Source organism: Panicum virgatum, chromosome 2N (genome assembly GCF_016808335.1).
Source record: "Panicum virgatum strain AP13 chromosome 2N, P.virgatum_v5, whole genome shotgun sequence".
NCBI lineage: Eukaryota > Viridiplantae > Streptophyta > Magnoliopsida > Poales > Poaceae > Panicum > Panicum virgatum.
This window is the reverse complement of record NC_053146.1, coordinates 46791069-46817105: the sequence shown is the minus strand read 5'-3', so window position 1 is coordinate 46817105 and position 26037 is coordinate 46791069. Positions and strand designations below refer to the sequence as shown.

Genomic DNA, 26037 nt, shown 5'->3' with positions numbered 1-26037 from the left:
CCGCCCCTACGGGGGTTCCGCAATCACAGAGAAGGTCTGCGGGCTAGGGTTTTACACCGGATGAACCGACGCTACGAAAGTTATATACGTCGGTGCATTGGCAGATGAAGACCAAGGAAAATACCTACACCGGTTGAACCGACGATGCATCGGTCAATTGCATCGGTTCAGTTGTCCAGAGAGGTGGTTTTTGGAGGAACGTGAAGAAGTTACACTCACCGGTTAAACCGACACTAATATTACATACACCGGTTGATTACATCGGTTAAACCGACGATACACCGGTTGATTGCTAACAGCTAGTTTTTCAAATAGCAGTTTACATACACCGGTTGAACCGATGATGGCTTTTGGGGTACGTCGGATTAATCGGCGTTACGCAGTTTTCTGGCAGCTTTTCTCCAACGGCTATATTTGCTTATGCTGCCTATATATACCCCCAAGGCCGGGTCATTTAAATGAGCTGGAGTTCAAGGAAGTATACAAGAGCAAAAGATCATCTCCAACCACCATAGAGCTTCATTGTACATCATATAGGCTTAAGCACACTTGTTAGAGTGCTTAGTGCTTGATTAGGGATTAGTTCTTGCGAGAGCTCCCTTGAGAGAAGTCTTGCTGCGGCAAGCAAACACTTGTACTCATTGTGTGACCCTCCTACTTGGTGTGGAGAGGCAATGACACTTTGTGCGGGGAAGGAGACCCCTCTTGGTGAGAAGCTCCGATAGTGAAGACGGTGCCGTGGTGACGCTTCGAGATAGACGGTGACAGTGACCTCGTCTTGGTGACTTGGTGGCACTTAGCCTTTGCTTGCCGGGTGCCTTGGTGGCCAACGCAAGACGGTGATCAAGCGAAGAGACTCGGCATCACACTTGTTCGTGTTGGACAAGTGGCCGTGGACGTAGGGAGGGACTTTGGTGTCCTAACCGAATCACGTTAAATCGTGTGTCTTGGTGTCTTCACGGGAGTTTGCATATCCTCTCCCTTACCGCTCTACTTACCGCATTACGTTTCTGCATTTACTCTTTCTTGCTTACCTTTACTTTCCTAGTTAGTTTGATTAGGATTGGCTAGGTTGCAAGTCTTTTGGGGTAAGTAGAGGGTAGCATAGATAAACCTTAGTCATAACTAGTATGTGCAGGACGTGTTAGGTTTATCTTATGCAATTAGATTGAGCCCTAGGTTAAAAAAGCGATTAGCGACCCTATTCACCCCCTCACCCTCTAGGGTCGGACACCCCGGTGATCCTTACACCTGTGTAGTGCTCCTTTAAATTTGAAAAGTGTACAGTAGGCTCGTCATCGGGTCATCAACACTCAGTTAAAATTTCATTACCAGTGCTTGCATGATTCGACCTGTACAATTTAATCTTGTGATGTGGTTTTGCATGACTTAGCAAAATTTTGAAAACCACCCGTTCCTCGTACGAACTAAATTATGTTAAATTACTACTCTATAAATGACTGCCCAGAAAAGGTTAATTAAGAAGTTTCACATCCAAACTCACATCATGTTGTACTACAACTTTATCGTGAAGAAAAAATAATAAAACCTAAATCGCAAATAACTCGTAACTTTGCATTCATACATATGCATTGCTGCATTTCATTTAGGTACGATATATGAACCACGTGGATAACGTGATGATGTAGCCGAGCCAGAAGACGGTGAATGGTGGACACATCTAGAAGATGGACGAATGGATCCCGATGTGTACGACCGAAGGAAGATGCTCGCCGAGCAACTATTCTCTAACTAACACTGACATAGTGTTAATCTCAGACAAGCCCCGGAGCATGTCCTATATATTTTAAATTTATGCAACTTATTATTATTCCTATCTACTTGCGCATTTGAGTTTACAGAAGTTGCTTGGAACCTTAACTGCATGATCCTAGGTAGCTATGCTTGAACACTAGTATGTGTAGGTCGCTAGTTGGCTAGGCTAATGGTTCGGTAGAAGTCGAGTGATTTCCTGTCACTCGCGAGAATTATAGGAATTGAATGTTTATTACATGCTGCAACTATAAGGCTCACGGGTGGGGCTGTTGTACTTGTGATGCCCCGTCTGTTTAGTGAAAAATGATAATGCCGCAGTGTGTGGTAGTGGTGGTTAAGCTTTTAAACGTACTAACCACATGCCGAGAAATATGGTAATCGGTAAGCTTAAGTACCTGATCGGCCCGGCGAGTGGACTTCTCCCTCACCCTCTTTGAACGTTGTTCTCATGCGGCCACATGCGGGTGCAAGAAGGCTCACGACCCGACGTACTGTGGCGTGGATTCTTGTAGTCGAGGTGGGTGCCCCTGATCCACAACTTGGAAAGAAAGGGGAAAAGTCGTGTGGGTGACTTGGTTTCCATACGTGTGTGTTAGGTCTGTCTGGCAAGGTTAACAAATTCGATTCGAATCGTCCGCTTCTCACGGTTTGTGACTGATTAACCTTTTTGCCACATAGAGTAAGAAGTGAAAGATGATGATGATGATGAATATGGTTGGTTGGATGATGAAAGATAATTGTTTCCACCATGTATGCTATTGGATAGATGCTCACATAAAATGGCTAATTGAACTAGAACCTGAAAGATAAAACCTGCAATTAAGGATATACTCTTACTGCTTTTCGGCAAACCAAACCCCTCAAGGCAAAAGCCTTGCATGTCTAGATAAAGGGCTAAGTATACCCTTAGTCAGGTAAGCCTTGCTGAGTATTAGTATACTCAGCCTTGCTTGTTGCTTTGTTTTCAGGTGGTACATTTGAGATTATGGTGGATGACGTCATGTACGGGCTTCATCATGACATCTGGTTTCGTCGCTAGACTATCGTTCGTTTTTCGTCAAACTTGAACTCTGTTATACTTTTATGAATTCAAACTCGGTTTGTAATCATAATTCAGTTTTATACTCTGTACAGTAAAATTTGTGGAATATTGTATTCTCTGGACTGCTTTGTCGATCCTGTTTCAAGTGGTTTAATCGGGATTTTACCCGACAGCACTGTCGAATTACTCCGTTTTAAATGCGTGTTAACTCTGGTTGCCGTTTCGGTCATGGTTGGCGCACTTAAACCGGATTAATTTAGACCGGACTGCCGCATTTGATTACAAACCAACCCAGACCGCTGGAGAGCTCAATTGACGGTTTAGAAACCCACGGATTGGACGGTTAACGTTTAAACCGGCAACTAGTTACAGCAAACGGAACATGCTAGGCCAACGCAGCGGCAACTAGCTCGTGCGTGTCGTCCTCTCCGTCGGCTGCTGTTCCACGCCTGCCCGTGAAGGCACGTTGAGGATAAGGTAGTATGTTTTTTTTTGATAAAGATAAGGTAGTATGTTACTTGAGCTTGGAACGGGTTATGTGGTTAAAGCCGTACCCAAACCAACCTTTACATGATTTCCAGGAGCAGTTTAGTATAAATTGGTTACACGGGTTTGCCCGGTTTGAAACCGGGCCATGTACAGGGCGAGCTGGCACGCATGAGGCATGACTCGACGACGGCCCTGCCTGTGCAGCTCAGCGTAACTGTTCATCCACGGTCTGAGATCTACGTATCCGCGCGCGATCCGGAGAACAAAAGAAACGTGCCGAACGAGAGGTAGCTTCCGTAGCAACGTACCCAGCGTGGCGTACGCCACCACCCCCACCCGGCCTCAGGCAGGCACACGATTACGATCCAAACAACGCGCGGTGCACCGCAGCCCGCAGGTCGGGCGCGTCACGTAACGTCTCCCTCTGCCGGTCCGCCCCGTACCCGTCGCGTCGTCCTTCTCTTCGCCCCACGGAGCCGGCGCCGCCGCGCCGGGGGGATCCATGCTATCCCACGCCGCGGTCAGATCCACCCCTCGCCCGCCCAAAATCCCGTGGCCTTTCCGCGTCACCTCCCGTCCGGTCACGTCGCCACCGCCAGCGCGCTGCCCCCGACCCGTCGCTCTCCCGCATTCCCATTCCCCGAGGACCACGACCGGCCCCGTCACGTGTTTCATGCCACGCGACTCCGCGCGCCGACCGGGCGGCGGGCCCGTGCGCCCCACGCCACGCCCCACCCACTTGCCGTTTTCCTTGGCACGCGCTATTAAAGGGCAAAGCCCACTCACTCCATTCGCGAGGGGAGTGGGGGAAAGGTACAGTACAGCTAGAGATCGAGCAGCTCGCCTGTTGTTTCTGTTTCCGGTGAGCTGAGGAATGGCAGCGGAGAAGCAGGAAGAGCGGGCCGCCGCCGCCATGGCCGGGCGCGCGCCGGCGAGGGAGAAGTCCAGCTTCGCCGTCACGTGCGGCCTGCTGAGCCAGTACCTCAAGGAGAAGAAGGGCGGCCTGCAGGGCCTCGGTGGCCTCGGCATTGCGGCGCCGCCGCCGCCCGCAGCAGCTGGTAAGGCGGCAGCACGGCTCACAGCTCTCATGAGTCATGATCTGTTTGTTTCATGCAAACCTCTCCGAAGTGCGCCAAAACCAGAGCTAGCTAGCTAGCAATACCCGCTCTTCTCATCGATCGAGTACCCGTCGTTGCAGGAGCTTTCAGGCCGCCGACCACCATGAACTTGCTGTCCGCGCTCGACGCGCCGGCGGCCGAGGAGCCAAACGACGAGGCGAAGGCCACGCCCGAGGAGGCGGGAGGGCACGAACAACAGACCGCCGGAAATCCAAGGTACTGAACAAATAAATAAAATTCATCTCTCTCCGTACACTAGCTAATAAACTCGTGATGAAAGCTCAACCGTTCCTTCAACTGAAAGAAAAGGCTGGCCGTAATCATGTTCACTGACTCACTGTTCAGTACGTCCTCCCAGCAGCAACACAGAGCAGGCTCAGCTTAAAAAAGCAGTTTTGGCCTGTTTTTGTCAAAGACATTGGGAATTTAGTGATGATTTTGGTGTTGATTCTTTGTAGAGAGGCAGCAGCCGGGGAGGACGAGGCGCAGCAGCTGACCATCTTCTACGGAGGAAAAGTGGTCGTCTTTGACAAGTTCCCGCCCGCCAGGGTCAAGGACTTGCTGCAGATCGTGAACGCTGGCGGCGACGGCGGCGACAGGGCCGGCTCCAGTGCCGCGCCACAGGCTTCACGGAACAGCCTCTCTGGTAATTCTTCCTCCTCGCGCAGCTCTGCCCTGGCACGGCGATAGTACTTGGATTCATGATCTTTTGTTATGCAACCTACGTTGGAAAAAAAAGAAATGCTATATATTTTCAGAAAACCTTGTCGCTGACAGAAGTGTTTTGGGTTTTGCTAGCAGACATGCCGATTGCCAGGAGGAACTCACTCCACAGGTTTCTCGAGAAGAGAAAGGGCAGGTAGCTGAGTTGCATGCTTTTACAATTTTCAGGGCTACAAAAAAAAGTAGGAGTAATTACCAATCAAGTTTAATCAGGATCCTGACATTTTTTTTCTACTATGTTTCTCTGAATAAAATCCCAGGATAACTGCAAAGGCGCCATACCAAGCCAGCAGCCCTGTTGGCGCCGACGCGTCCAAGCAGGCGACTGGAGACAAGACATCCTGGCTGGGGCTGGGCCAAGAAGTGACGGTCGTCAAGCAGGAGATCTGAACATGGTTGGAAATGCAAGCATGCCAATCAGTAGAGCCCGTCAGATTCATGGACGGTGCTCGTCGTGCCATAGCGTCAGGTTAAGGGAAAGAATAATTTTTACCGTCGGTTTATTACTGCTAGTGAAGTTGGATATTGTTCAGCTGGCGGCGACCCTACCTCGCCGCCGGCAACCGTAGTGCGTGTCATACATAGTGGCATAGGGCTAGCCGCTCGTTTGCAAGATTGTTTGCTGCTGGAGGCGCATGTGCTCACAGCAGTTTCGCTTGTTCTCGGCCTTGCTTGACATATGTATGCTTTTGGTACGGAACGATCAGCAGAGCACGTTCCTTACCATTTCTCAACAATTCGTTGTGCTCTCTTCTCTTGCGACGGATCCTCCTCCGTCGCAGAGGAGACTTGTATGTTGAGTTCAAGACACTTGCACTATTTAATTTTACGAACATGTATGCGTGTAATGTATTGTAGCACATATTGTTGTATAAGTGTGCTTTTTCTAAATCCAGCCGAGTCGTTTACAGCAGCAACAACAGCAAAAAGTGTCTGAGGCCTTGTTTAGATGCACTCAAAATTCCAAAACTTTATAAGATTCCCCATCACATCGAATCTTTGAACAGATGCATGAAGTATTAAATGTAACTAAACAAAATAACTAATTACAAAGTTTGACTATAATTTGCGAGACGAATTTTTTAAACCTAGTTAACCCATGGCGGGACAATAATTATCAAATACAAACGAAAGTACTACAATATTTTATACCCAAAACTTTTCGCATCTAAGTACACTGACTGTACACGGGAGGAGTAGCTCTTTTCCGAACGGATTACTAGTAGCTTCATATGTAATCTTCAAAGAAAAAAAACTAGTAGCTTCATATGGGATCTGCACTGTAAGTATTATTACTAGTCCCCTTGGGCCTTGACTCTGTGCATAAGCAGCCAAAAAGAAGAGGACATTCAGAAACGATTCAATTTTCAGCCAAGAAGTGTTCCTGATTTCAGAAAGATAAGCTTTTCGGCAGCGAAGATGCGGCCTTTGCTGAAAGGACAGGAGCTAGCAGCAAGCAGCCTAGCATAGCACCGTTCAGAGTGGTAAATAGTAGAAACGTGCTGGAACAAAACTGGAGGATTTCCTGCAGCTGCAGCCGATGCCCGATGGACCAGCCTGCAAGATCCGGGACGGAAACGGCAATAGCGCACGAGTTTGGCCGGGCTCCGGAAACGAGCCCCGGAAGAGAAGCGCGCCCACCCGCCGCTGCTGCTGCCGTCCCTGCACGCCTCGGCATGTCGGTCGCGTGCGTCACCTGCCCGCGTCCAGGCGCCCCCTCCCCTCGCTTCCCCGGCGACGGCGTCCGATCCGGCCGGCGTGCATCTCTGTGTCTGTCCGGCTCCGGCTGCGCCGCGGCGCGCGTCCGTCCTCCCGTCCTCCGCCTCCGCTCTCCGACGGTGTCGCGTAGGTCTCGGTGAAGAAAAAAAAAGGTCAGTAGGTAGATGCTGCCGTGTTGGTCCGGGGCTCGAGGTGAACTTGGCGCGGTTTCCTCTGGCATGTGGATTCCGCGCTATAGGCTGCTACTGTAGCGTGTGACGATAGGCCTGCAGGTCGCCGGTGACTGAGCTCCGGACGTTTTGGCGACTACGCAGTGCTGAGACCTCGCACGGACGGCACAGTGGATGGATGACCCGCCGTTGCCGGCTAACTTTGTGGGCGCGCAAAACACGTGCTCGCGCTCTGTTTTTCTTGAACCGGAAAGCACTAATGAAATCCAACTTATTTGGAGATACGTGGATTGAGAAGATCACAGTCTAGTCTGACCGTGGACCGAAAGTTTTTCTTAACCTCGATCCAGTGCTCCTATACGTATCGTTTCCACGTTCTGGCAGCTAGTAGTAAATGAAGCTCTTCATATTTATATAGGTCACCTAGCCCCAGTTAATCATACACTAGTGTTGGTTTTGCTGGTTCTGGATCCAAGCACCGCTATTGGTTTTGCCCAATATAATGATGCTGTACCATCTCTCGAGCGGCTGCATCTCGAGCAACAGAAGGGTTCACCTAGAAAAAATGAACAGAGAAGAAGCTTCATGCTCACAGAGCCAACAACAAGAACAATCATGGCGTCCGCTTGCATTTCTCCTAGCAGGACCAGGACGTACCAACATGGTGATGCACATGTTGCATGCGATGCAAGTTAGGATCACATTCCATTGAGAGAGCACGCACACTTGATTTCCCCACTCGTTGATCGATGGTCCATGGTAGGCCAGACGCGCTCGAGCAAGGTTGACAAAAGCGCACCAGCTACAAATATCAGTGGCCGTGTCACTGTTTGGTACGGTTTGGCAAAGCACGGAAAAAATATCTCACTGGTGCTCCTGGACGCTCGTAGTACAGATCGTACTGAGTAGGCTGACAAGATTTCCCTTGTGTCCTTAAAGTACCGAGGCCTTGTTTAGATGCGAAAATTTTTGGTATAAAATATTGTAGTACTTTTATTTGTATTTGGTAATTATTGTCCTATCATGAATTAACTAGGCTCAAAATTCGTCTCGCAAATTATAATCAAATTATGTAATTAGTTATTTTATTTAGCTACATTTAATATTTTTTGCATACGTTTAAAGATTCGATGTGAGGAGAAATCTTGTAAAATTTTGAAATTTTGAGTACATCTAAACAAGACAAACTTGATGCACGGCGCTGCCTGTGATGGAAGCAGACAAGGACGGCGCAGCCTTGTGTACAGGGCGAAATCACCAGGTCTCTGTGTTTAGATCCCACCACTCATCAAAACTAATTGCATAGTTTTGATGTACGTTGCGAGACGAATTTTTTGAGCCTAGTTAAGTTATGGTAGGACAATATTTACCACAAACAAACAAAAAATGCTACATTTCATTTTTGAGCGCTGCAGTGTTTTTTCATGGTAACTAAACACAGCGCAGGACAGGAAAGCATACGGCCGTTCCGTTCTTAATTGTGTCATTTAGGTTTAGCAAGTGGTACATTGGATCCAAAATAAATGCCTTCGCACCAACGCGCGGCCACGCCTAACATCAAGCTTGCAAAATTTCCGTTGGCCAAAAAAAAAAAACTTTCAACTATTTGACCAACAGCACAAATAGACGTACCGATCTTTGCCACGTTGAAAAATTGGTGTGCCGATTAATATAAGCTAGCAGTATTTTTCTAAAAAAGAAAGTCTAGACCTATTTCGACATAGCTATCATAGATATACAAGTATGCAACTAGATCCTTTCAAACATATATCGCATCTGGACAGAGACTATTTACATAATACTCCCTTAGAAAAGTGGCAATGAAAAACAAGGATTTGAGACAATATCTTTGGGGGAGGGGGGACAAAATCTTGAGAAAACTCCTTGAGTGCCATTGAAATCTATATCCCTAATATACCATCGAAATTAGAGAGAAAAAAAATCTAGTTTACATCCCTCAACTATCACGAAAAATACAATTTTAAACCTTCAACTACAAAACCAAGCAAATATGACCCTTTGGATCATTTCATAAAAATTTTAAATTTTAAATAAAAATTCATAAATAATATATTTTAAATTTAAAAAATACAAAATGGGTGCTAACATTTTTCTAAAAATCTAACCTAACTACTGGCACTCTACTGTCAGTTTTTCGGATCCAATTTTCTCATATTTCTAGTATTTTTTTGTAGTTATGCCTATTATATAAATAAACAAGGTTCAATTCAAATAGAGCAGCAATAGATATAGAAAATTTTAGGTAGTTTTATATTTTTCTGATCAGGGACAAAAATCACTGATTCAAATACTATGGGTGTGTTTGGTAGAGACTAGAGAGGTGGAAAAAATAGCTTCCCTGATTATGTGAAGTGGTTCTCTATCTTGATTTTAAATGTTTATTATGTTAGAGAATTATTTTCAGCTACAGAATCACTTCTCTCGCATAGAGAATCATGGACAATCAGTACCAAACAGACCCAATGTATTTCAGGGGTAACCAAACACTATGTAAGATTTCTCGCTGCCTCTTAAAAGAAAAAAATTGTCACTGCCCAAGTCAGTCAAGATGCACACAGTCTCAACGGCCCAAAAATGTAGCCCGTGTAACAGCCCATTACGTCTTTAAATAGAGGTCCATCAAATCCTAGGACCAAAAGAAAATTTCGTGTTTACGCGCGCCCTTTCCCATTCCTATTTGAAAACGCCGCTTCTTCTCGGCCTAAAAAAAATGAAAAATTTCACTTCCCAGTTCCCCACCTCGCCTCTCGGCCTTTCCCACTCATCCGCTTGCAGGAGGCACAGATGCCGGCGAATCGCAAGCTCTCGGCGAAGCTGTCGCCGTCGCCGGCGGCCGTTTCCACCCCGTGCCCGAAATCCACCCCTCCCTTCCTCGGCGACTGTGACGACGACGACGACTTCCAATCTCCCCGCGGCCGCCCATTGAAGCTCTGCAATGCCGCCACCGCGCGCCGCCCCCGTAAGAAGCTCAAGCCGTCCTCCTCCTCCTCAGGAAAGGAGAACAGTTACGTCGCCGGTGGCGCCGTTTCTGCGGTGACGGTCGCCGCGAGGGCCCCGAAGGGTGCTGGAACCCTAGCCGCCGGTTCGAGGATTAGCGGCGGCACTCTTGAGACGAAGAAACTGATGCCCGGAGGAAGTTGCGGCCTCTCGAGGTACGGATCTGATGTAGCCGAATTAGGCTGTAACGGGAAGATAGAATTGGATGAACACGGATATTGCAAAGGGAGTTTCAGTTTTACCAGTTCCTTGGCGCTCGGTGCGGTATGTGATTTAGGAGATGGCTGTTGCGGGGAGGCACAAGTAGTGGACTCTAGTGCCTCAGTTCCTGAGACGCGGTGTGCCACGAACGAGGTGGCAAGCTCTAAGTTTGATCCTCCAACAATGGAAAAGAAGCCGAGGAGCTCTGAAGCTCTTGAGGGGTGTTACCAATCCAGATTGGTTGAACCGGGGATTCTTGAATCAGATGCAAACTGTGAATTTGTAACTTCAGGCTCCTATTGTTCAGAAGGGCTTGATTCAGGGATTTTTGGCTCAGTCACTGATGAACAGAATATGGACAGAGAAGCTAGGGTGACATCTGAATGTGGAGCTGGGCTTCATAAAGGGAATAACAGTTTGGATTCTCTTGTGTCAAAGCTTCCAATATCGAATGCAAATCAGGGTTCTAGGGGTGGTGACTGCAGCAAAGCCCAAGAGCCTGGTTTGCAAGCATGTAACTTGGATTCTCAAGAGAGGAAAGTAGCTGCAGGACATTGTGCAACCCCTGAAAATGAGACTATGGAGAATAAATCCAGTGGTCCTGATGCTTCTAAGGGGCGTTGCTTCTCCAATTCATCTGAACCAAAGCTTGTAGAACCACATATGATCCATGAATTTGAAGCTGATGATTATGATAATTTTGAGATTGGGACCCAACTGAGTGAGCTAATTAACTTGTGCATGGAGGATTCCATAGAGGGCCAGCCCATTGGACTGAACACATTTGATTCCAAGAGATTCAAGTCCGATTTTCAGGTGAAATGCCCTCTATGTGAATTGGACATATCCGAGTTGAGTGAGGAGCTTCGACATCAGCATACTAACAATTGTCTTGATGAACCTGCTAAGGTTATGATGTATTCTTAAATTATATTTTCTTCTGTGCTAATGTGTCTTACTGTCTTAAATATTCATGTTAAATTGTTGTTCACTTGTCCTTGCTAGAAAGCTCAAAGGTGATTCTGCTTTTGTTTTCATCCTTTGCTTGATAGTCTTATTAGTATGTTTCTTTGCTGAATTTGTAGACCCATTACCTGCTTATTTAGAGGAATAAATGAACATCTATCGAGAATGCGTTCATTCGGGATTGCAGTTTGCAAGGGTGGTATGATGTGTTGGCTTTCCTATCATATTAGCTTGATAGTAAATTTATAAAAGAAGCAAAGAACTCAAGGAGAGCAATGAAATCTTTTCATTTTGGACTAATTAACTGAATCTCATCAATGAAGACATTACTCTTATCATCCAATTACCTATTGGCTTGTAGCTGAGTAACAAAACTCACCATGAAGTTAGTTGTTCTTTCTCTGCAATACATAAGATTGCATATTTTAAAATATTTATATGCTTGAATACCTGATTTTCAGGAATCTTGTCCCAACCTTGAAAAAGAACCCTGTGCAGGAGGAAATGTTGAAAACAGACGTGTTATGGAATGGTTAAGAAACCTTGGGTTATCCAAGTATGAGGAAATATTTATCAGTGAAGAAGTTGACTGGGAAACCTTGCAATGGCTCACTGAAGAGGTACGCCTTGTTGTATAGTTTAGATGGAGGTTACTGGTCAAATTTAAGTCCATTACTGCTTAAGTTATGTGACCCATCTCTTCTAAATCAGACTCATCAGAGGCTGTCATGCTGCAGTCACTTTCATGCTCTGCTGATTTGATCTTGTTGAAGTATGAGTAGATGGCTCAGCTCTCCACAAAAATCTAAGATTTTGAGAGAATTTGTTCATTGTTGGCGTACTAGACTCAACGACACTTCTTGCTTTCAGTAAAAGAACTAACATTTGCTACCTATGGACTGCAGGATCTTCTGGGTATGGGGATCACCGCTCTTGGACCAAGAAAGAAAATTACCCATGCCCTAGGAGAGTTACGGAAGAAACATGACGATGCTAATGATATGGAAGCTGGCATGTTAAGTTCAGAAAATACTAAGAAGACTAAACTTCCGATGAACGGGAATAAATTAATTACTGAATACTTTCGATGGTCGTCATTTGGTCAAAGACAAAGCAGGGCCTGCCAGGTCAACAAGCCATCTAATCTGAACGGGCAGAAAAACGCTAGTGCTAAAGTACCCACCAGAAGAAGTAGTGCTGTTAAAGGAAAGGCTAAAGACACACCTCATTGGTGTTGCATCCCAGGAACCCCTTTTCGAGTGGTACGCTTTTCCCTCCACAGGCCTACAGGAACATTTACCCAACGCATCAATTAGCATGTTCCATAACTAGCTATCTTGCTGCAGGATGCATTTCGCTACTTGAGAGGCGATTGTTGCCACTGGTTTCTCACACACTTCCATGTAGATCGTAAGTACAAGTTATATTGATTGTTTCTGAGTTTCTGTTGAATTATTATCTTAACTTTTTTGTACCAGCATATTAGTAAACATGGTTTGCACATATCTTCTTTTTCAGTGTTGCTACTTGCTAGGCACCTCATGTTGGCATTTGTCTAACAAGGATTTGTATGTCCTCAACAGACTACCAAGGCCTAACTAGAAGCTTTTGTCATGGAAAGATATACTGTTCCTCAATTACAGCAAGTCTTGTGCATCATAAGATTGGTATCCCATGGGATAAATTGCATGTTTTGCCACTAAACAAAAAGATTACTATCGCTGGAGTTGATTTGATATGTTTCGATGCCAACCATTGCCCTGGATCAATCATTATTCTCTTTGAGCCTCCAAATGGTAAAGTAAGTGTTTTTCTGATTTTCTTTCTCATCTATTTGACATTAGTATTCGATATATTCTTTACTTTATTTTATTAGGCTGTTTTGCACACTGGAGACTTTCGGTTTTCTTCGGAGATGGTCAACAATCCTGTTTTGCAGTCTTCAGATATCCACACACTAATACTTGACACAACCTACTGCAATCCAAGAGTATGTATTTTTAGTATTTTTCAGGAAATCACGTGTTTGCAAAGTTAAGAGCCAAATTTTGACATGGTTAATCTGCGATGAATAAAATTGTTTGCAGTATGACTTCCCAAGTCAAGAGATTGTTATACAGTTTGTCATTGAGGCCATCCAAGCAGAATCTTTCAATCCGAAAACATTGTTTTTGATTGGTAGCTACACAATTGGTAACATCTTGTCTTTTCTTTCAGGACATCTCAGTGTTTCTGTAAAATAGGGATCATGATCTAGAAAATTTCTTGTATGCAGGGAAAGAAAGACTGTTTATGGAGGTTGCTCGTTTGCTTCAGAAGAAAATATATGTTGGAGCTGCAAAGCTGCAAATATTGAAACACTTAGAGCTTCGTCAGGAAATTATGAATTGGTTTACAGCCAATGAAGCAGAAAGTCACATACATGTTGTCCCCATGTGGACTCTAGCGAGCTTCAAGCGGATGAAATATTTATCCAATCAATATGCTGTAAGGCCAAGTATTATCCTAAACTTCTTAAGACAGATAGGAGGGATTATCAAAATCCCTAGGAATTAGTTAAAGTTTGTACTAAACCAGAAATCCCTAGAGGAACCCCCTGATTCCAAGCATCGGCACCGGCAAGAAAGTATGACTGACAAGTTTCTGTTCATGGATGCTCATAGCTAGACATTGCTAAGAATAATTCTACTTAGAAAAAAAAAATTAAAAGCTGAGCTTAACCATATATTGTGGGTCTTTATCAGAAAGTCAGAAGACCCAGCCAGGGCTGGTACAAATTTCTATGTTCCCTTAATTATGCTTAGCCTTCCATTCTGGTGAACTGTCTAAAAGTTCAAAGTTTGCTGTTCCAGACTCCAATCAGTAGCCATCCAGCAAGAAACCAGAATCTCACTGCATTGGCCCCCTTAAACCTGTTCCGTATTCCCATTTTTGATAGCTACTTTACTTACTTTCAGGGCCGGTATGACCTCATAGTGGCATTTTGCCCTACTGGTTGGGCATTTGGCAAAGGGAAGAAAAAGACACCTGGCAAAAGGTTGCGACAAGGATCAATCATCAGGTACCATTCTGGATGTGTTTCTATATTCCTTTTTTTTTAAAAAAAAATGTGTGAATCCATATCCACTTCCCCTCAGGCAGCAAATTTGCTAAACAATTACAACCGTAGGTACCAGTGTGCACCTTAGATCGCCCTGCTAATAGTTTGGGTTGAAATGAGTTTAATGGATTGGGTTTTGATATGGATTGTATTTGGGTGGATTTAAATGGCTTGTATCAACTAATGGGGTAGAGTGGGGTGGGTTCTATGTAAATATGGATTGGAGTGGTTTGGGGTGGGCTGAAATAGATTTTTTATGTAAAACAGTACGATTATATATAAATGTCGATCGGTAAGAGCCGGACCCTAAAAATAAAACATCGCGTTCACATTATAAAATTTTATTGAAATTGACTGAAATTTGTTGGAGATGGCTCAGTATGACTAGTAGCTATTTTGTGCAAAACAGTGTGGCTAGAATTACACGTGGGTCCCACGTCAAGAACCGGACCCTAAAAATAAAATCTCACGTTCACACTATAAAATTTTATCGAAACTGACTGAAATTTGTTGGAGATGACTCGGTATAACTAGCAACTACTTTGTGCAAAGTAGTGTGGTTAGAATTATACGTGGGTCCCATGTCAAGAGCCGGATCCTATAAATAAAACCTCGCGTTCACACTATACAATTTTATCAAAATTAACCGAAATTTGTTGGTGATGGCTCAATATAACTGACAGCTACTTTGTGCAAAACGGTGTGGCAAAATCTACACTATAATTTTTTTTGGAGAAACAGGTTCTTATTAGGTTGTAACCATAGTTTGGCTAATAGTTTATTACATCATGAGCTGAAATATTTGGGTTGGATTGGTTTGTGGTTGTGGTGGTTTGGAGTGGTGTGGGTAATATTAATTTTCCTATTGAGAATGGATTTATATGGATATAGTTTGGTTTTGAGCCCATTTGTAGGGCTAACCTTAGACCTTGTAGTTACAACAGAAAATATGTTTTTTTTAACATTTCAGAATTCATGTTCGCCACAAATTGGTATCCTTTCATTTAGACAATATTTATTTAGGCAACAGATTACAAAGTTTGATTTGCCATTTCGTTGTCTCCACAGATATGAAGTGCCGTATAGTGAACACAGCAGCTTCACGGAACTGCAAGAATTTGTCAAGTTCATATCACCGGAGCACATAATCCCTAGCGTGAACAATGACGGTCCTGAGAGTGCAGATGCTATGCTTGCCCAGCTGTTAAACGACTAGTGGAATTTGTTGCTCCAACATCTTCGGCTGAATACAAGTCGCTGTCCGGAGATCAAAGCAAAGGGAAGTTAAACGTCCAACGATTTCGGAACTGAAGGGGGAAACACGCGAGGGTTTCCCTGGCTGATTCCAAGGATTTCTGATGCGGAAACCAGGAGGCACGGACGCACGGTGGACGGTGCTGCATTTCTAAATGCCTCGGCGAAGCTACTGCACTTCTCACCGGGGATAGCTTGGGCATTGTGATTGTCACGCGAGTAAGCTCGCAGGGGCTGGGTGTAATGGACTGGTGAACCCATCACGTTGACTTTGATCTTCTTTTTGTCTTTTTTTTTGTATCTTGAACATTTGGCGACTATTTGTTTGTTTCCTTTTCATTTTAATATATAACCAGTAAGGGCATACCCCTCCCGTTTCATCAAAAAAAAAAACCCCATCACGTTGGCTCGAAGGCGGCAAATTCTGTTCATTTTTGTTCACAAACTATGTAGGTCCGGATTTTGAGTGATTGTAAATTTGGAGTTTTGCAAAGATATAAGGTGCTTTACCAATTTGGATTTTGTGCTTGTTAACTGCCTGGATCCAATCTGCTCCTCGTAGCATGTCCTGAATGATCAGCGCGAGGCCTACTTGTCAGCGTGGTGGTTCCTGATTGTCCTGAATCTCGGCGACCGTCGGATCCGACTTTCGCGTATCTCCGACCATTTCTCCTATCCAACTCCCCCAAACATACTATTTACTATATTTTACTACCACCCTCCAAAAAATTCCTCCCTCTATAACTCATTCTCTCCAACCATTCCCCCTATATACTATCACTCATTAACTAACTATTTATTTAACGTTTTTGAATTTAAAAAAATCATACAGTATTTGTACTGTCATAATACACATTATCATCATGTTACGGGGCTCAAACGAGATTAATATCGTGAAGAAACAATGTGATTAGAGATATAGGAGAATTGGAACTCATCCTATATGTGAGAAGAATTTCAACTCCCCGTATATAGGGGGAGCTATAGGGGACCGTTGGATCGGATTTCCCTGTAGCTCCCCCGATATCGGGTGGGGGGAAGGATGGGGGCCACCGTTGGAGCCAGCCAACCACCCGGCGGCTTCCTCCCCCTAAACGCATAGTCCAGGAGCTCCGCACCGCAGCACGCTCCTAGTACCAGAGTGAGCCCTCGCAGCTGCAGATAGAAGCTCCTTATCCTAAAGCCCAACACCCCGTCTCCGACTCTCCTCTCTCCGTGCCTTCCGGACTCTCGCCCTCGAAGCAGCCAGCCATGGCGTCGGTGCACCTGACCGGCCCGCGGGTGGCGGTGGCCGCGAAGCCGGCCGCGCTGGGCGGGCTCCGCCTGCCGACGCCGTCGATTGCCGTGCCGAGCGGGCGGAGGGCCCGAGGGCTCGTGGTGAGGGCCGCCACGGTTGTGTCACCCAAGGTAACAAACAACGCACTAGGGTCCTATGGGTCCGTGTGCAGTGCTGCTGACCCTCGTCCTCGTGTCGGTGTTATGTAAGGGTTGCAGGATGCATTTCGTGGGCTGTGTTTGGTTCTGTGGGGCTGGCTCGGCTCAGAAATCTCAAAATTTGATCGAAGGGTTCTGTGTCTTTAGGAGATTGCTAGGAAGATTGAACTTTCTTTTGGGGGGGAGTAAGATTGTACTGGTTGGTTGTCGTTCACCAGGGCATGAGAACCTTCTGATTTAAAGCACAAACCCACAACTAAACTTGTCTTAGAAGATAAATCATAGTACTCAATCGAGGAGCTATCCTCTGAGAAAAAAAAGGAAGGACAATGTTTTCTCTCTAATTGTCAAGAGAATGGAGCCTGCTGTATGTCATTGGTGTAATTTGGACCTCCACCTTTGCAACCTCAGTATGAGGTTTGATCTTATTACAGTTCATGGTATGGTATGGTATGGAGAGTTTGACTGGTGTTTCAATAGGACTGGTTCCTTATACCAGCCATTTCTGGTTAGGAGATTCAAGCGTCAGATGTTCAATGGAAGTGAACCGCAATCCCTGACTTTCTAAATACTCACGACCAACCTTCCCTGTACACCTAGTGATTAGCTGGTCAAAGTGCGGATGTAAATACTAGGCAGCTGCTAGAAAATACTTCTATTATGATTCATGATACTTCAACCCTATTTAGGCATGGGTTATGAGGTACTATGTCTGTATAGTGAGGGACACCTATGCTACCAAGTCTGTCACGTATAATCCTGCTCTCGGTGCCCACATGATTGCAGTTTCCATGGCATCAAACGTCTGTTGCTCAGTAGCAATGTTTTCTTACTTCAATCCTGAACCCACACACAACTCAATTTGTGACAGATTTAAGTTTTTTTAGAACATATTGTGCGCCTCTTGTCTTCTTATGTACACATTTGTGTTCATATACATGCATGCAATTTGCAGTATACTTCCATTAAACCATTAGGAGACAGAGTACTTGCGAAGGTCAAGACCTCTGAGGCTAAAAGTGATGGAGGGATTTTACTTCCAGTATCAGTTCAGACAAAACCACAAGGAGGGGAAATTGTTGCTGTTGGAGAGGGGAGAAGTTTTGGGAATAAAAGCATTGAGATCAGCGTTCCGGTATGTACTGGTGCACGGCTAACTTTACTTTGTGTAGGCAGGCGCGTCTGTCATTCTATACGTCTGTATTTGAACATTTACAAATAGCAAAATCCAAAATGAAAGATAATCAATGACCTAAAGTACTATTACTGCTGCACTGCCATCCATGCAAAAGGATAAGGAAGTAGCTGTATGTCTTGTATGCTGAGAGATTTTTTTATGCATCCAACCTTCTTCAAGGATCGAACATTTTGTTCTTGAAGACAATTTGCCTCTGTGGTATCATCATCAGTAACATGTTTGATATACTGTCATGTGTTAATTAGTTGAGTGACTTGACTGTGATAATTATAATGTGGTGCAGATTGGTGCGCAAGTTGTCTACTCAAAATACGCGGGCACAGAATTGGAATTCAATGACGCTGACCATCTTATTTTGAAAGAAGATGACATCATCGGTATTCTCGACAGTGATGATGTGAAAGATCTGAAGCCGCTGAATGATCGCATTCTGATTAAGGTATGTTTGCCAAGAATATTAATATTGTTACACTTTCCAGGTTGATCGGCCACTGCCCACACTTGTTGTATATGACAGACTACAATATTAAGGGCCTCTTTGGTTTTCTTTCCATAACTCACCATGCCATGATTCTGGCTATGCCGAACTTGCTACGGACGAAAAGAGCACCTGGCTTTTGGCAGGAAATGCAACTGCAAAGCATGTAAGAGATGCTTAAGCGAGTGCAGCACACCAAGCAAAAAATTGGCCTAAGCTATTGCGGCTTGGCGAACTTGTGGTGTGGCGAGTGGCGACCTCTTAACGCATCCAAACACAGCCGAAACCACAGAATACAAAATCATTCGTCCACTAAGAACAAAAGCTATATTGTGTCTTTGGCAGATGCTCTGTTTATTCACGATATAACTCCATGTGCTCTGTTGTATAATAGAAGCGAAGCTTGATTTAGAAACTCCATTTTGTGTCTTTCGTAACCTCCAGGAACCTTTGGCTTGACTCAGTTCACTACTATCCCATCCTGAGCCAATCTTCTTGTCAGTTGCCTTACATTTGCAGTTCTGCACCATGTTGAGCACTCCAACCTAAGGTTATCCATCTCGTGCACTGCAGCAGTGGCTCTATGAAACTTTCTTGATTTTTAGATAATGGAATAATACTGTACTGGTATCCTGGCCTCTGCAGTGACACTTTCTCAGATTCAACAATGCATGTTGTGTTGTGTGGTTTATTCTTCACATCATAGAATCGGCCAGTAACTCAGTACATTCCCTCTAGCCAAGAGGAAACCTGCATTTTTATTGCATGCTAAGAAGCAGGCATGCTCTGTTCTGTTTGAGTGTGAACTGTGACGTCCACATCTACAATACCATTTTACTTACTGATTTTTTTAATGATCCTTTCATATACCAGATTGCTGAAGCTGAAGAACAAACTGCTGGTGGTTTGCTATTGACGCAGGCAACTAAAGAGAAACCTTCTGTTGGAACAGTGAGTATTTTAATTTAGCATATACTCCTATGCAGCATTTACAACAGTTTATCTGATATTCTGCTGATTATGAATGGCTATATCCAAGATATGAACATATTAGCTGTACAACAGACTTATCATTTCAAAGAATTCTTTTGTTCTGGGCCTTCTTTGAATTTTGGTGGCGAGCGTCACTAGTGTAGTAACTATCAAGAGTGAAGTTTACTTGACTTTAAGTTTCAACAATTTAATCATTCTTACAAGCTGTAAGGGAAGGGGAAGAGACAGAATTGTGTTGAAGAAATGGTGCAATGTTTGGCCAGTGTATTAATATTCTTTACCTTATGACTAAATAGTAAATACCACGGCAATCAGCTTTTAGGATGCAATTTTTTGGCCAGTAATTAACACTCTTTAGTTTACGTTCTTATTTTGTGATTTGCCACAAAAGTTTTCAAGATGGTCACTATTGAAATAAGTAAAGAACTTAATCATAAACACCTTCAGAGTCAGCTTTTAGGAGAAAACAAAACATCAAAAGTTCAACATGCAGCCTTCAGTGTGGACGATACAACTGCCTAAGAGTAACCAAAGATTGACCACCTCACCAGACATGAAAAGGTTGAGCATAAAAAATTATGTTATGTACTTCTGCATTCCTCACATGGCTACGTATACATCCTCCATCTGATTGGTTTATTGGTCCTGTCTGTCATTCTTATAGCATCCAGCCCCATCCTCGTCTCTAATTTGTCGTGAACACAGGTGGTCGCTGTTGGTCCTGGGCCATTGGGCGAGGATGGCAGCAGGACGCCCCTGTCCATCACTCCTGGAACCAACGTGATGTACACCAAGTATGCGGGGAGCGAGTTCAAGGGCAAGGAGGGCGAATACATCGTGCTCAGGGCATCTGACGTGATGGCCGTTCTTTCCTAACGGCAAACACCCATGCAAACATTGAAATTTTGATGGTTTAGGCCGGACCTTAATGTCATTCATTTGCTCTTGTTTGGAAGTGGTGGAAGCTTTTGAACTGTTGTAATCTGGTGCAAACGCTACGGAGAAATAAGACGAGTTGCTTAGACTTGAGATAGGACTCTGCTGTTCCTGCTTGGCTTGGAGTAGTTGAGCTGACCCGGTTGCCACTTGGTAGGGTTTGGTTCTGCTGATCAGGTAGGTGCTTTGTCGTCGTGGTCAGCGTTTTCCACCAAGATTGGCCAACGGCAACATGGACACTTAAATTTTTGCTAGGACACCTGCGATTTTGTAGTCAACAGGCGTGCACGCGAGCATTGGTTGGGTTGGTGAAGGCTGAAGGCTGAAGGCAGTGGGTAGTGATAAGAGAGTTGGTGAAGACTGAAGAGGCTCTCGTGGCAGGATAGATGGTCATATGGAATGTTATTTCTGCACTGGGATGGCACCAACTGCGCCTCGTGCGGTCATGCATGCCTCTTCTCTTAGGCCAGCGGGAAAGAATATTTTCTTGTGGAATGCGATCCTTGTTGCGATGGCTGGAACTGGAAGACGAAGTCTAGCAGAGATGAGGCGGGCGTTCTAGACTCGTAGCACTTACCGAGCCTGAGTCAATTGTCGTCGGTCAATTCTGATGACCCACCCAGCTTGTTCTAAGTACGAGCCTCGGAAAGCCTCAAAGCAATGTGCATCCGGCATGACCGTTTCACATGTGCTCCTCGTGCTCTAGAAGACTAGAAGCAACCGTGCGTAATTGTCCTCGAGAGGTCCTGCAACACTGCATAGCTCCAACTGTGATTCAGTGCTAATAAGCATCAGAGCTCAACTAATTGTCGACGGTATGATGCTGCCTGATGAGCACGTGTTCGGCACGTAAGCTCAAGAACAAGAGCACATACTTTTGTTTTAACAGGCTCAACGACAAAAAAAAAAACCAACAGCAGTCGGTGATAGCCTGATAGGTTCTTGATCAGCATAATTTCTGTGACCACGCCTGTGATTTTCCGGAGATGCCAGAAATTGGCCTGGTCGACGCTGCCCCGGCACGTCCGCCGCCGCCGCCGTTGCAATCAGCCGTGAAGCCTCCGGCGCTTCACCTGGTCAAGCCACCAGGGCAGCCTACTCCCACCCGCATCCCCATCAGCCGCGACCAAATCAAAACGGCCCGACCCGTGCCGCGCGGCAAGCCTGGAGTGAGTAATTGAGCCCGCCCCGGCGCGACCGCTCGCTGCCCCCGACACGGTCACGCCCCGACGGCGCCGAATTCATCGCGCGCGGCACGTATATATAGCGGCCGGCCGGCCGCCCGCCGCGGCAGCTAGCCGGTTGTTGGCGGGCACACGGGTTGGCGAGTAACCTTTCGCGTCGCGCCCCCCCACGGCGGGAGGATGATGGCGAGCCACCACCACGACGCGCTGTGGGCGAAGCTGCACGAGCTGGAGGTGCAGCTCGCGGCGTACAAGCTCCTGCGCGCCGCGCGCGGCTGGGGCGGGGAGGACGCCGGCGCGCCCGGTTGCGGGGGCGGGGCCGCCGGGACGGCGCCGGGGGGCGCCGCCTGCCGCGGCAGGCAGTACGACGCCTACATGCGCCGCCGCGACGCCAGGCGCGTGTCGGCGGAGCAGCAGCAGGCGGCGAAGGCTCGGGCCACGCGCGCCGCGGGGCGCGCCACGCCGGTGAGCCCGCGCGCGGTCCGGTGCGCAGCGCGGGACGCGATGGAGGCGGGCGCCGCCACGCCGCGGCTCGCCACCGCTCAGGCGAAGAGGACGCCGCCGGCCTTATCCATCCCCAGCACCCCGAGGAGGGACGCCGCGGCGCTGCCGAGGAGCAGGACCGTGACCGGCGGCGGCGCGGCGGGCAGCCCGGCGAGGCCGTCGCACCACCAGAGGCGCAACAGCCTCGGCGCGCTCGCCGAGTTCGGCGAGTGCGCCACGCCGAGGCCGTTCCTGAAGCGCGGCACGGGCACGGGCGGCGCGGCGGCGCCCGCGAGGCTGCGGACGCCGCGGGTGCAGGACCTCCCGGCGATCGACGTGACCAGCAGCACGCCAAGGCCGCTGCCGCCGCAGCAGGAGCCCGCGCACGCCCACGCCCACGCGCCGCGCCACGCCCGATCCGTGTCCGAGCTGCCGTTCGACGCGGCGGCGCTGGCCTCGCCGCAGGCGCAGGCGTGGGCGAGGAAACGGTGGGGCAGCCCGGAGAGGCCGGCCGCGATGTTCTCGGCCGCCAGCGCCGGCGACTCGCACCGGGACCTGTCCAAGGGGCTCAGGAAGCTGCTGAGCTTCGTGCGCAAGGGCGGCGGCAGGAGCAGCGGCGCCGGCGACCAGCAGCCTTTCCCGGCGCCCAGCCCGCGCGGGGGCGGGAAGCCCGTGAGCAAGGGGTGGGCGGGCTGCTCCCCCGTCGACGTCCCCTTGGTCGACCGCGCGAGCCTGGACCTGGAGGGGCACCGGTTCCCCATGACGCGCGCGGTTGGCATCTCCGGATGAGGAAGCCTTGATCTGCGTCCAGGTGGTGGTTCGAGCCAGGGTGTCGTTGCTCACTGGCATCTCCGGATTAGGAGCATGAAGGAACTACTAGCGATCAAGCCCGGCTCAGAATGCAAGAAAATTTGTCTTCTTCCTCCCATTCTCACGTTGGGATCGAGCTATTTTTTCTTGAAGAATTCCTGGGTTTCGAGTAGGTCGTGGCGACGAGTAGCATCGTCGGTAATCGAATTTTTGTTGTCTGTGTGGTTAGTGATGGAATTTGTGGCTTTTCATGGTACTGTACAAAGGTGGTTAAACACTTAAACGAACATGAGCTCTAGCGGCGAAATGGAGGACAGGACAGCACGGATCCGGCACCAAAAGGCACGAGAACACACCGCTCCCTCCCATCGATTCACCCCTGCCGCTTCCGGTCCCCGGCCGTACGCGTACGATGTTGCTAAAGATCTCCGCCGCCGCTGGAGCATTTAAATTTCGCGGCGCCCTTGAGTGAATTCATCGGAGGCCTCATCGCCGCATGGACACGGGGCACCGGCACCGTGATCGGCAGCAGCTGGACTGGACGCAGGAACAGCGAGGCAGGGCACGTACTCCGATCCAACTAGCCAAGCCGAGAACTGTTCATGGAGGTGGAGGACGAGCAAGGGAAGAGCTTGCTTGCTGATGTGCCCTGCTTGGCTCACTTACCCTACGTTGTCATCTGTAATCCATCGCCAGCTTCAGTTCGTTCGCCCCTTGTTCGGACCTTGTATAGTAATAACCATTCAAGGTCACGGAGGTGGAGGAGCAAAGGGAAGAATTTGCTGACGTGCACTACTTAATTACTAGTTCATGTTGCGTACAGAAATGCTGCGCTGAGGTTCGAAACTGAATCACCAACACCCAACAACTGCACCGACCAAACTGAGAAAAAAAAGGTGGAAAGAACGAGATTGCATTGGGTCGCATATGATCTATCATTGTTAATTTGAACGTTCTCGTGCCACGTTTCATGTTTGCTGTCAACCTCGATTGCAAACCCGAATTGACCGAGCTGCTTTATTATGCTGCTGGTCTTTCGATTCAACTATACGCATGGGTCAACCCAATGTATATAGTCTGTGCTATAAAAGTTGAAACAATTGAAAACATTTCTTACCAAAATTATGCCCATCGTACCCCTCACGAAGGTCCCACTTGTCAGGCTAAAAGGCTTGATGAAAGAGAGGGGGAGATTGGTTTCGTAAATATTTTTCCACCAAAATCCTATTACTTTTTACACCAGCAATTTCTTATACCCATTTCTTGTACCCATATATTACTTTCCTTTAGCATACACATACTTTCCTTTACACTTATATTGACTCATAATTCACGTCATTTTTTCTTTTGGAAGGATAATAATTGACATCATTGTTTATGGAAGGAAAATAAAGATGTGTATTATTTTTAGAAGAAAAATAAATAGCATTGTCGCTTGATGGTTTTGCAAGGATATTAATTGACATCATTGTTTTATGGAAGGAAAATAAAGATGTGTATTATTTTTGGAAAGAAAATAAATAACATCATTACTTTATAGAAGAAAAATTAAATACGTGCATGTGGCACGTACATCTTCCCTAGTAATAACATAAAGCAAGCAAGTATCAACGAGTACATATGATGCTCGTAGGAAGCATATCCGGTACTAGCTAGTACAAGTTGATACAACTTGATTACAGGCATCAAGGCAACAAATTAGAAGAGACAGCTGGTGCATAGTTATACATAGCGAAGTGCCGAATATCATGCTACTGAAACTAAACATGCAAATAATAAAATGCACTATGAATATTATTGGGATAATATCCATGTGCAATCTGGATAATAATGACTTCGATTCTGGTGGGCCTCCATTCTGGATTATTTCTGGCACAGTGTCGCTCCAAATCAAGTCATTGCATTCATCACCGGTACTGTGTTTTTTCTCAAATAAGAAAAAAAACGAAAGAGAATGGAAATATTAGAATTTTTCGCCACATGTGACTTTTAGTACCGGCCGTTATTATGACCCGGTGCTAAAATAGCTTTGTCGGCTTTCAAATTTGGACCCGGTACTAAAATGGCTTCGTGCCAACTTTAATATCGAATCAAATTATAACCGGTCCTAGTGCAAGGAGGAATGGTCGTTTTTCTTGTAGTGTCACGTGTATATATACATGTATGTACTACCACAAAAGAATTGAAGTGCAGTTCGGCACTCATGTGATTTGTTTTGATGTGATCTGCATGCGCGTGTGTGTATGATGAGACCGCCGAACTATAAATACTTACTGTATATACTATACGGTATGGAGGGGAGGGCTGGGAGCACCTGGAGGCTCCCAGAGCGACACGTGTCCCAGAGGAAGCCCGACGCAGGCCATGGAATTGGCATCCGGTCATTTCCCGTAACGCCGCGCCTTCGTTCCAAAAAAACGCCACGCCTTGCTCCTCTGACCCGCCCGCACGCACGGAGCATGGAGCTCGTGCCACCCGAATCCGGCCGCCACCATGGTAGGGCGCGGGAGGAGGGAGAGGGGGTGGAGGGCTGGCCGCCGCAGCCCGTAGATCTGTGCACGGAGCAGCGAGAAGCTGGCGTGGAAGGGAGGGAAGGCAAAGAGGAAGAGGAGAAGAGGAGAGGGAGGGAGGATTTGGCCGCCGCCATGGCTCGAAGCTTGGCGCGCCTGGATCCGGCCGCCGCCGGAGCTCGCTGCCTCGATCTGTGCCTCATCGGTCGCGCCTGCTCGCCGTCGTGCGCGGGGCGGGCGAGCCGGGGAGGTGAGGAGGCTGCGGAGGCAGAGGGAGCTCCCAGATTCGACCACCTCCGGAGCTTGCCGTCTCGATCTGTGCCTCGCCGACCGCGCCCGCTCTCCGGCGCGTGCGGGGCGAGCGAGCCGAGGAGGTGAGGACGAGGCGACGGCAGAGGAAACACCGCCTCGATCTGTGCCTCACCGGCCGCGCCT

At 47.1% G+C, this 26037-nt stretch overlaps 4 protein-coding genes across 5 annotated transcripts; all 4 read left to right on the top strand.

Annotated features, from left to right (window-relative positions):
* Positions 1–4098: 4098 nt before the first annotated feature.
* On the top strand, positions 4099–6008 carry LOC120660766 (protein TIFY 10c-like). 2 transcript variants are annotated; one of them, XM_039939405.1, is made up of 5 exons: positions 4099–4365; positions 4506–4641; positions 4884–5071; positions 5227–5284; positions 5409–6008. In XM_039939405.1, exons 1-5 carry the CDS (start codon positions 4182–4184, stop codon positions 5536–5538), a joined length of 696 nt encoding a protein of 231 aa, XP_039795339.1. In that variant the 5' UTR covers positions 4099–4181; the 3' UTR covers positions 5539–6008. The 2 variants fall into 2 exon arrangements, with proteins under 2 accessions (XP_039795339.1, XP_039795338.1); XM_039939404.1 differs by having other exon boundaries at positions 5224–5284.
* Positions 6009–9769: 3761 nt separating this feature from the next.
* LOC120660765 lies at positions 9770–15956 on the top strand. Its single transcript, XM_039939403.1, has 10 exons — positions 9770–11165; positions 11684–11842; positions 12128–12484; positions 12569–12632; positions 12806–13023; positions 13099–13212; positions 13310–13415; positions 13498–13709; positions 14180–14283; positions 15391–15956. The coding sequence occupies exons 1-10, from the start codon at positions 9843–9845 to the stop codon at positions 15536–15538; spliced, it is 2805 nt and encodes a 934-aa protein (XP_039795337.1). The 5' UTR covers positions 9770–9842; the 3' UTR covers positions 15539–15956.
* A 723-nt stretch (positions 15957–16679) lies between these two features.
* On the top strand, positions 16680–20712 carry LOC120660764 (20 kDa chaperonin, chloroplastic-like). The gene is made up of 5 exons (XM_039939402.1): positions 16680–16983; positions 17966–18145; positions 18492–18647; positions 19560–19637; positions 20385–20712. Exons 1-5 carry the CDS (start codon positions 16828–16830, stop codon positions 20553–20555), a joined length of 741 nt encoding a protein of 246 aa, XP_039795336.1. The 5' UTR covers positions 16680–16827; the 3' UTR covers positions 20556–20712.
* A 1216-nt stretch (positions 20713–21928) lies between these two features.
* LOC120658860 (translation initiation factor IF-2-like) lies at positions 21929–23379 on the top strand. Its single transcript, XM_039937006.1, has one exon. It carries the CDS (start codon positions 21980–21982, stop codon positions 23069–23071), a length of 1092 nt encoding a protein of 363 aa, XP_039792940.1. The 5' UTR covers positions 21929–21979; the 3' UTR covers positions 23072–23379.
* The last annotated feature ends 2658 nt before the right edge of the window (positions 23380–26037 follow it).

Excerpts from the sequence above, each read along its gene's own strand:
- LOC120660766 (XM_039939404.1), top strand. The coding sequence starts at position 4,182 with ATGGCAGCGGAGAAGCAGGAAGAGCGGGCCGCCGCCGCCATGGCCGGG. Across the intron at positions 4,642-4,883 it reads CAGACCGCCGGAAATCCAAG|AGAGGCAGCAGCCGGGGAGG; the intron begins GTACTGAACAAA and ends GATTCTTTGTAG. Across the intron at positions 5,285-5,408 it reads CTCGAGAAGAGAAAGGGCAG|GATAACTGCAAAGGCGCCAT; the intron begins GTAGCTGAGTTG and ends ATAAAATCCCAG.
- LOC120660765 (XM_039939403.1), top strand. The coding sequence starts at position 9,843 with ATGCCGGCGAATCGCAAGCTCTCGGCGAAGCTGTCGCCGTCGCCGGCG. Across the intron at positions 13,213-13,309 it reads CAACCTACTGCAATCCAAGA|TATGACTTCCCAAGTCAAGA; the intron begins GTATGTATTTTT and ends AATTGTTTGCAG. Across the intron at positions 13,416-13,497 it reads GATTGGTAGCTACACAATTG|GGAAAGAAAGACTGTTTATG; the intron begins GTAACATCTTGT and ends TCTTGTATGCAG.
- LOC120660764 (XM_039939402.1), top strand. The coding sequence starts at position 16,828 with ATGGCGTCGGTGCACCTGACCGGCCCGCGGGTGGCGGTGGCCGCGAAG. Across the intron at positions 16,984-17,965 it reads CCACGGTTGTGTCACCCAAG|TATACTTCCATTAAACCATT; the intron begins GTAACAAACAAC and ends TGCAATTTGCAG. Across the intron at positions 18,146-18,491 it reads GCATTGAGATCAGCGTTCCG|ATTGGTGCGCAAGTTGTCTA; the intron begins GTATGTACTGGT and ends AATGTGGTGCAG.
- LOC120658860 (XM_039937006.1), top strand. The coding sequence starts at position 21,980 with ATGATGGCGAGCCACCACCACGACGCGCTGTGGGCGAAGCTGCACGAG.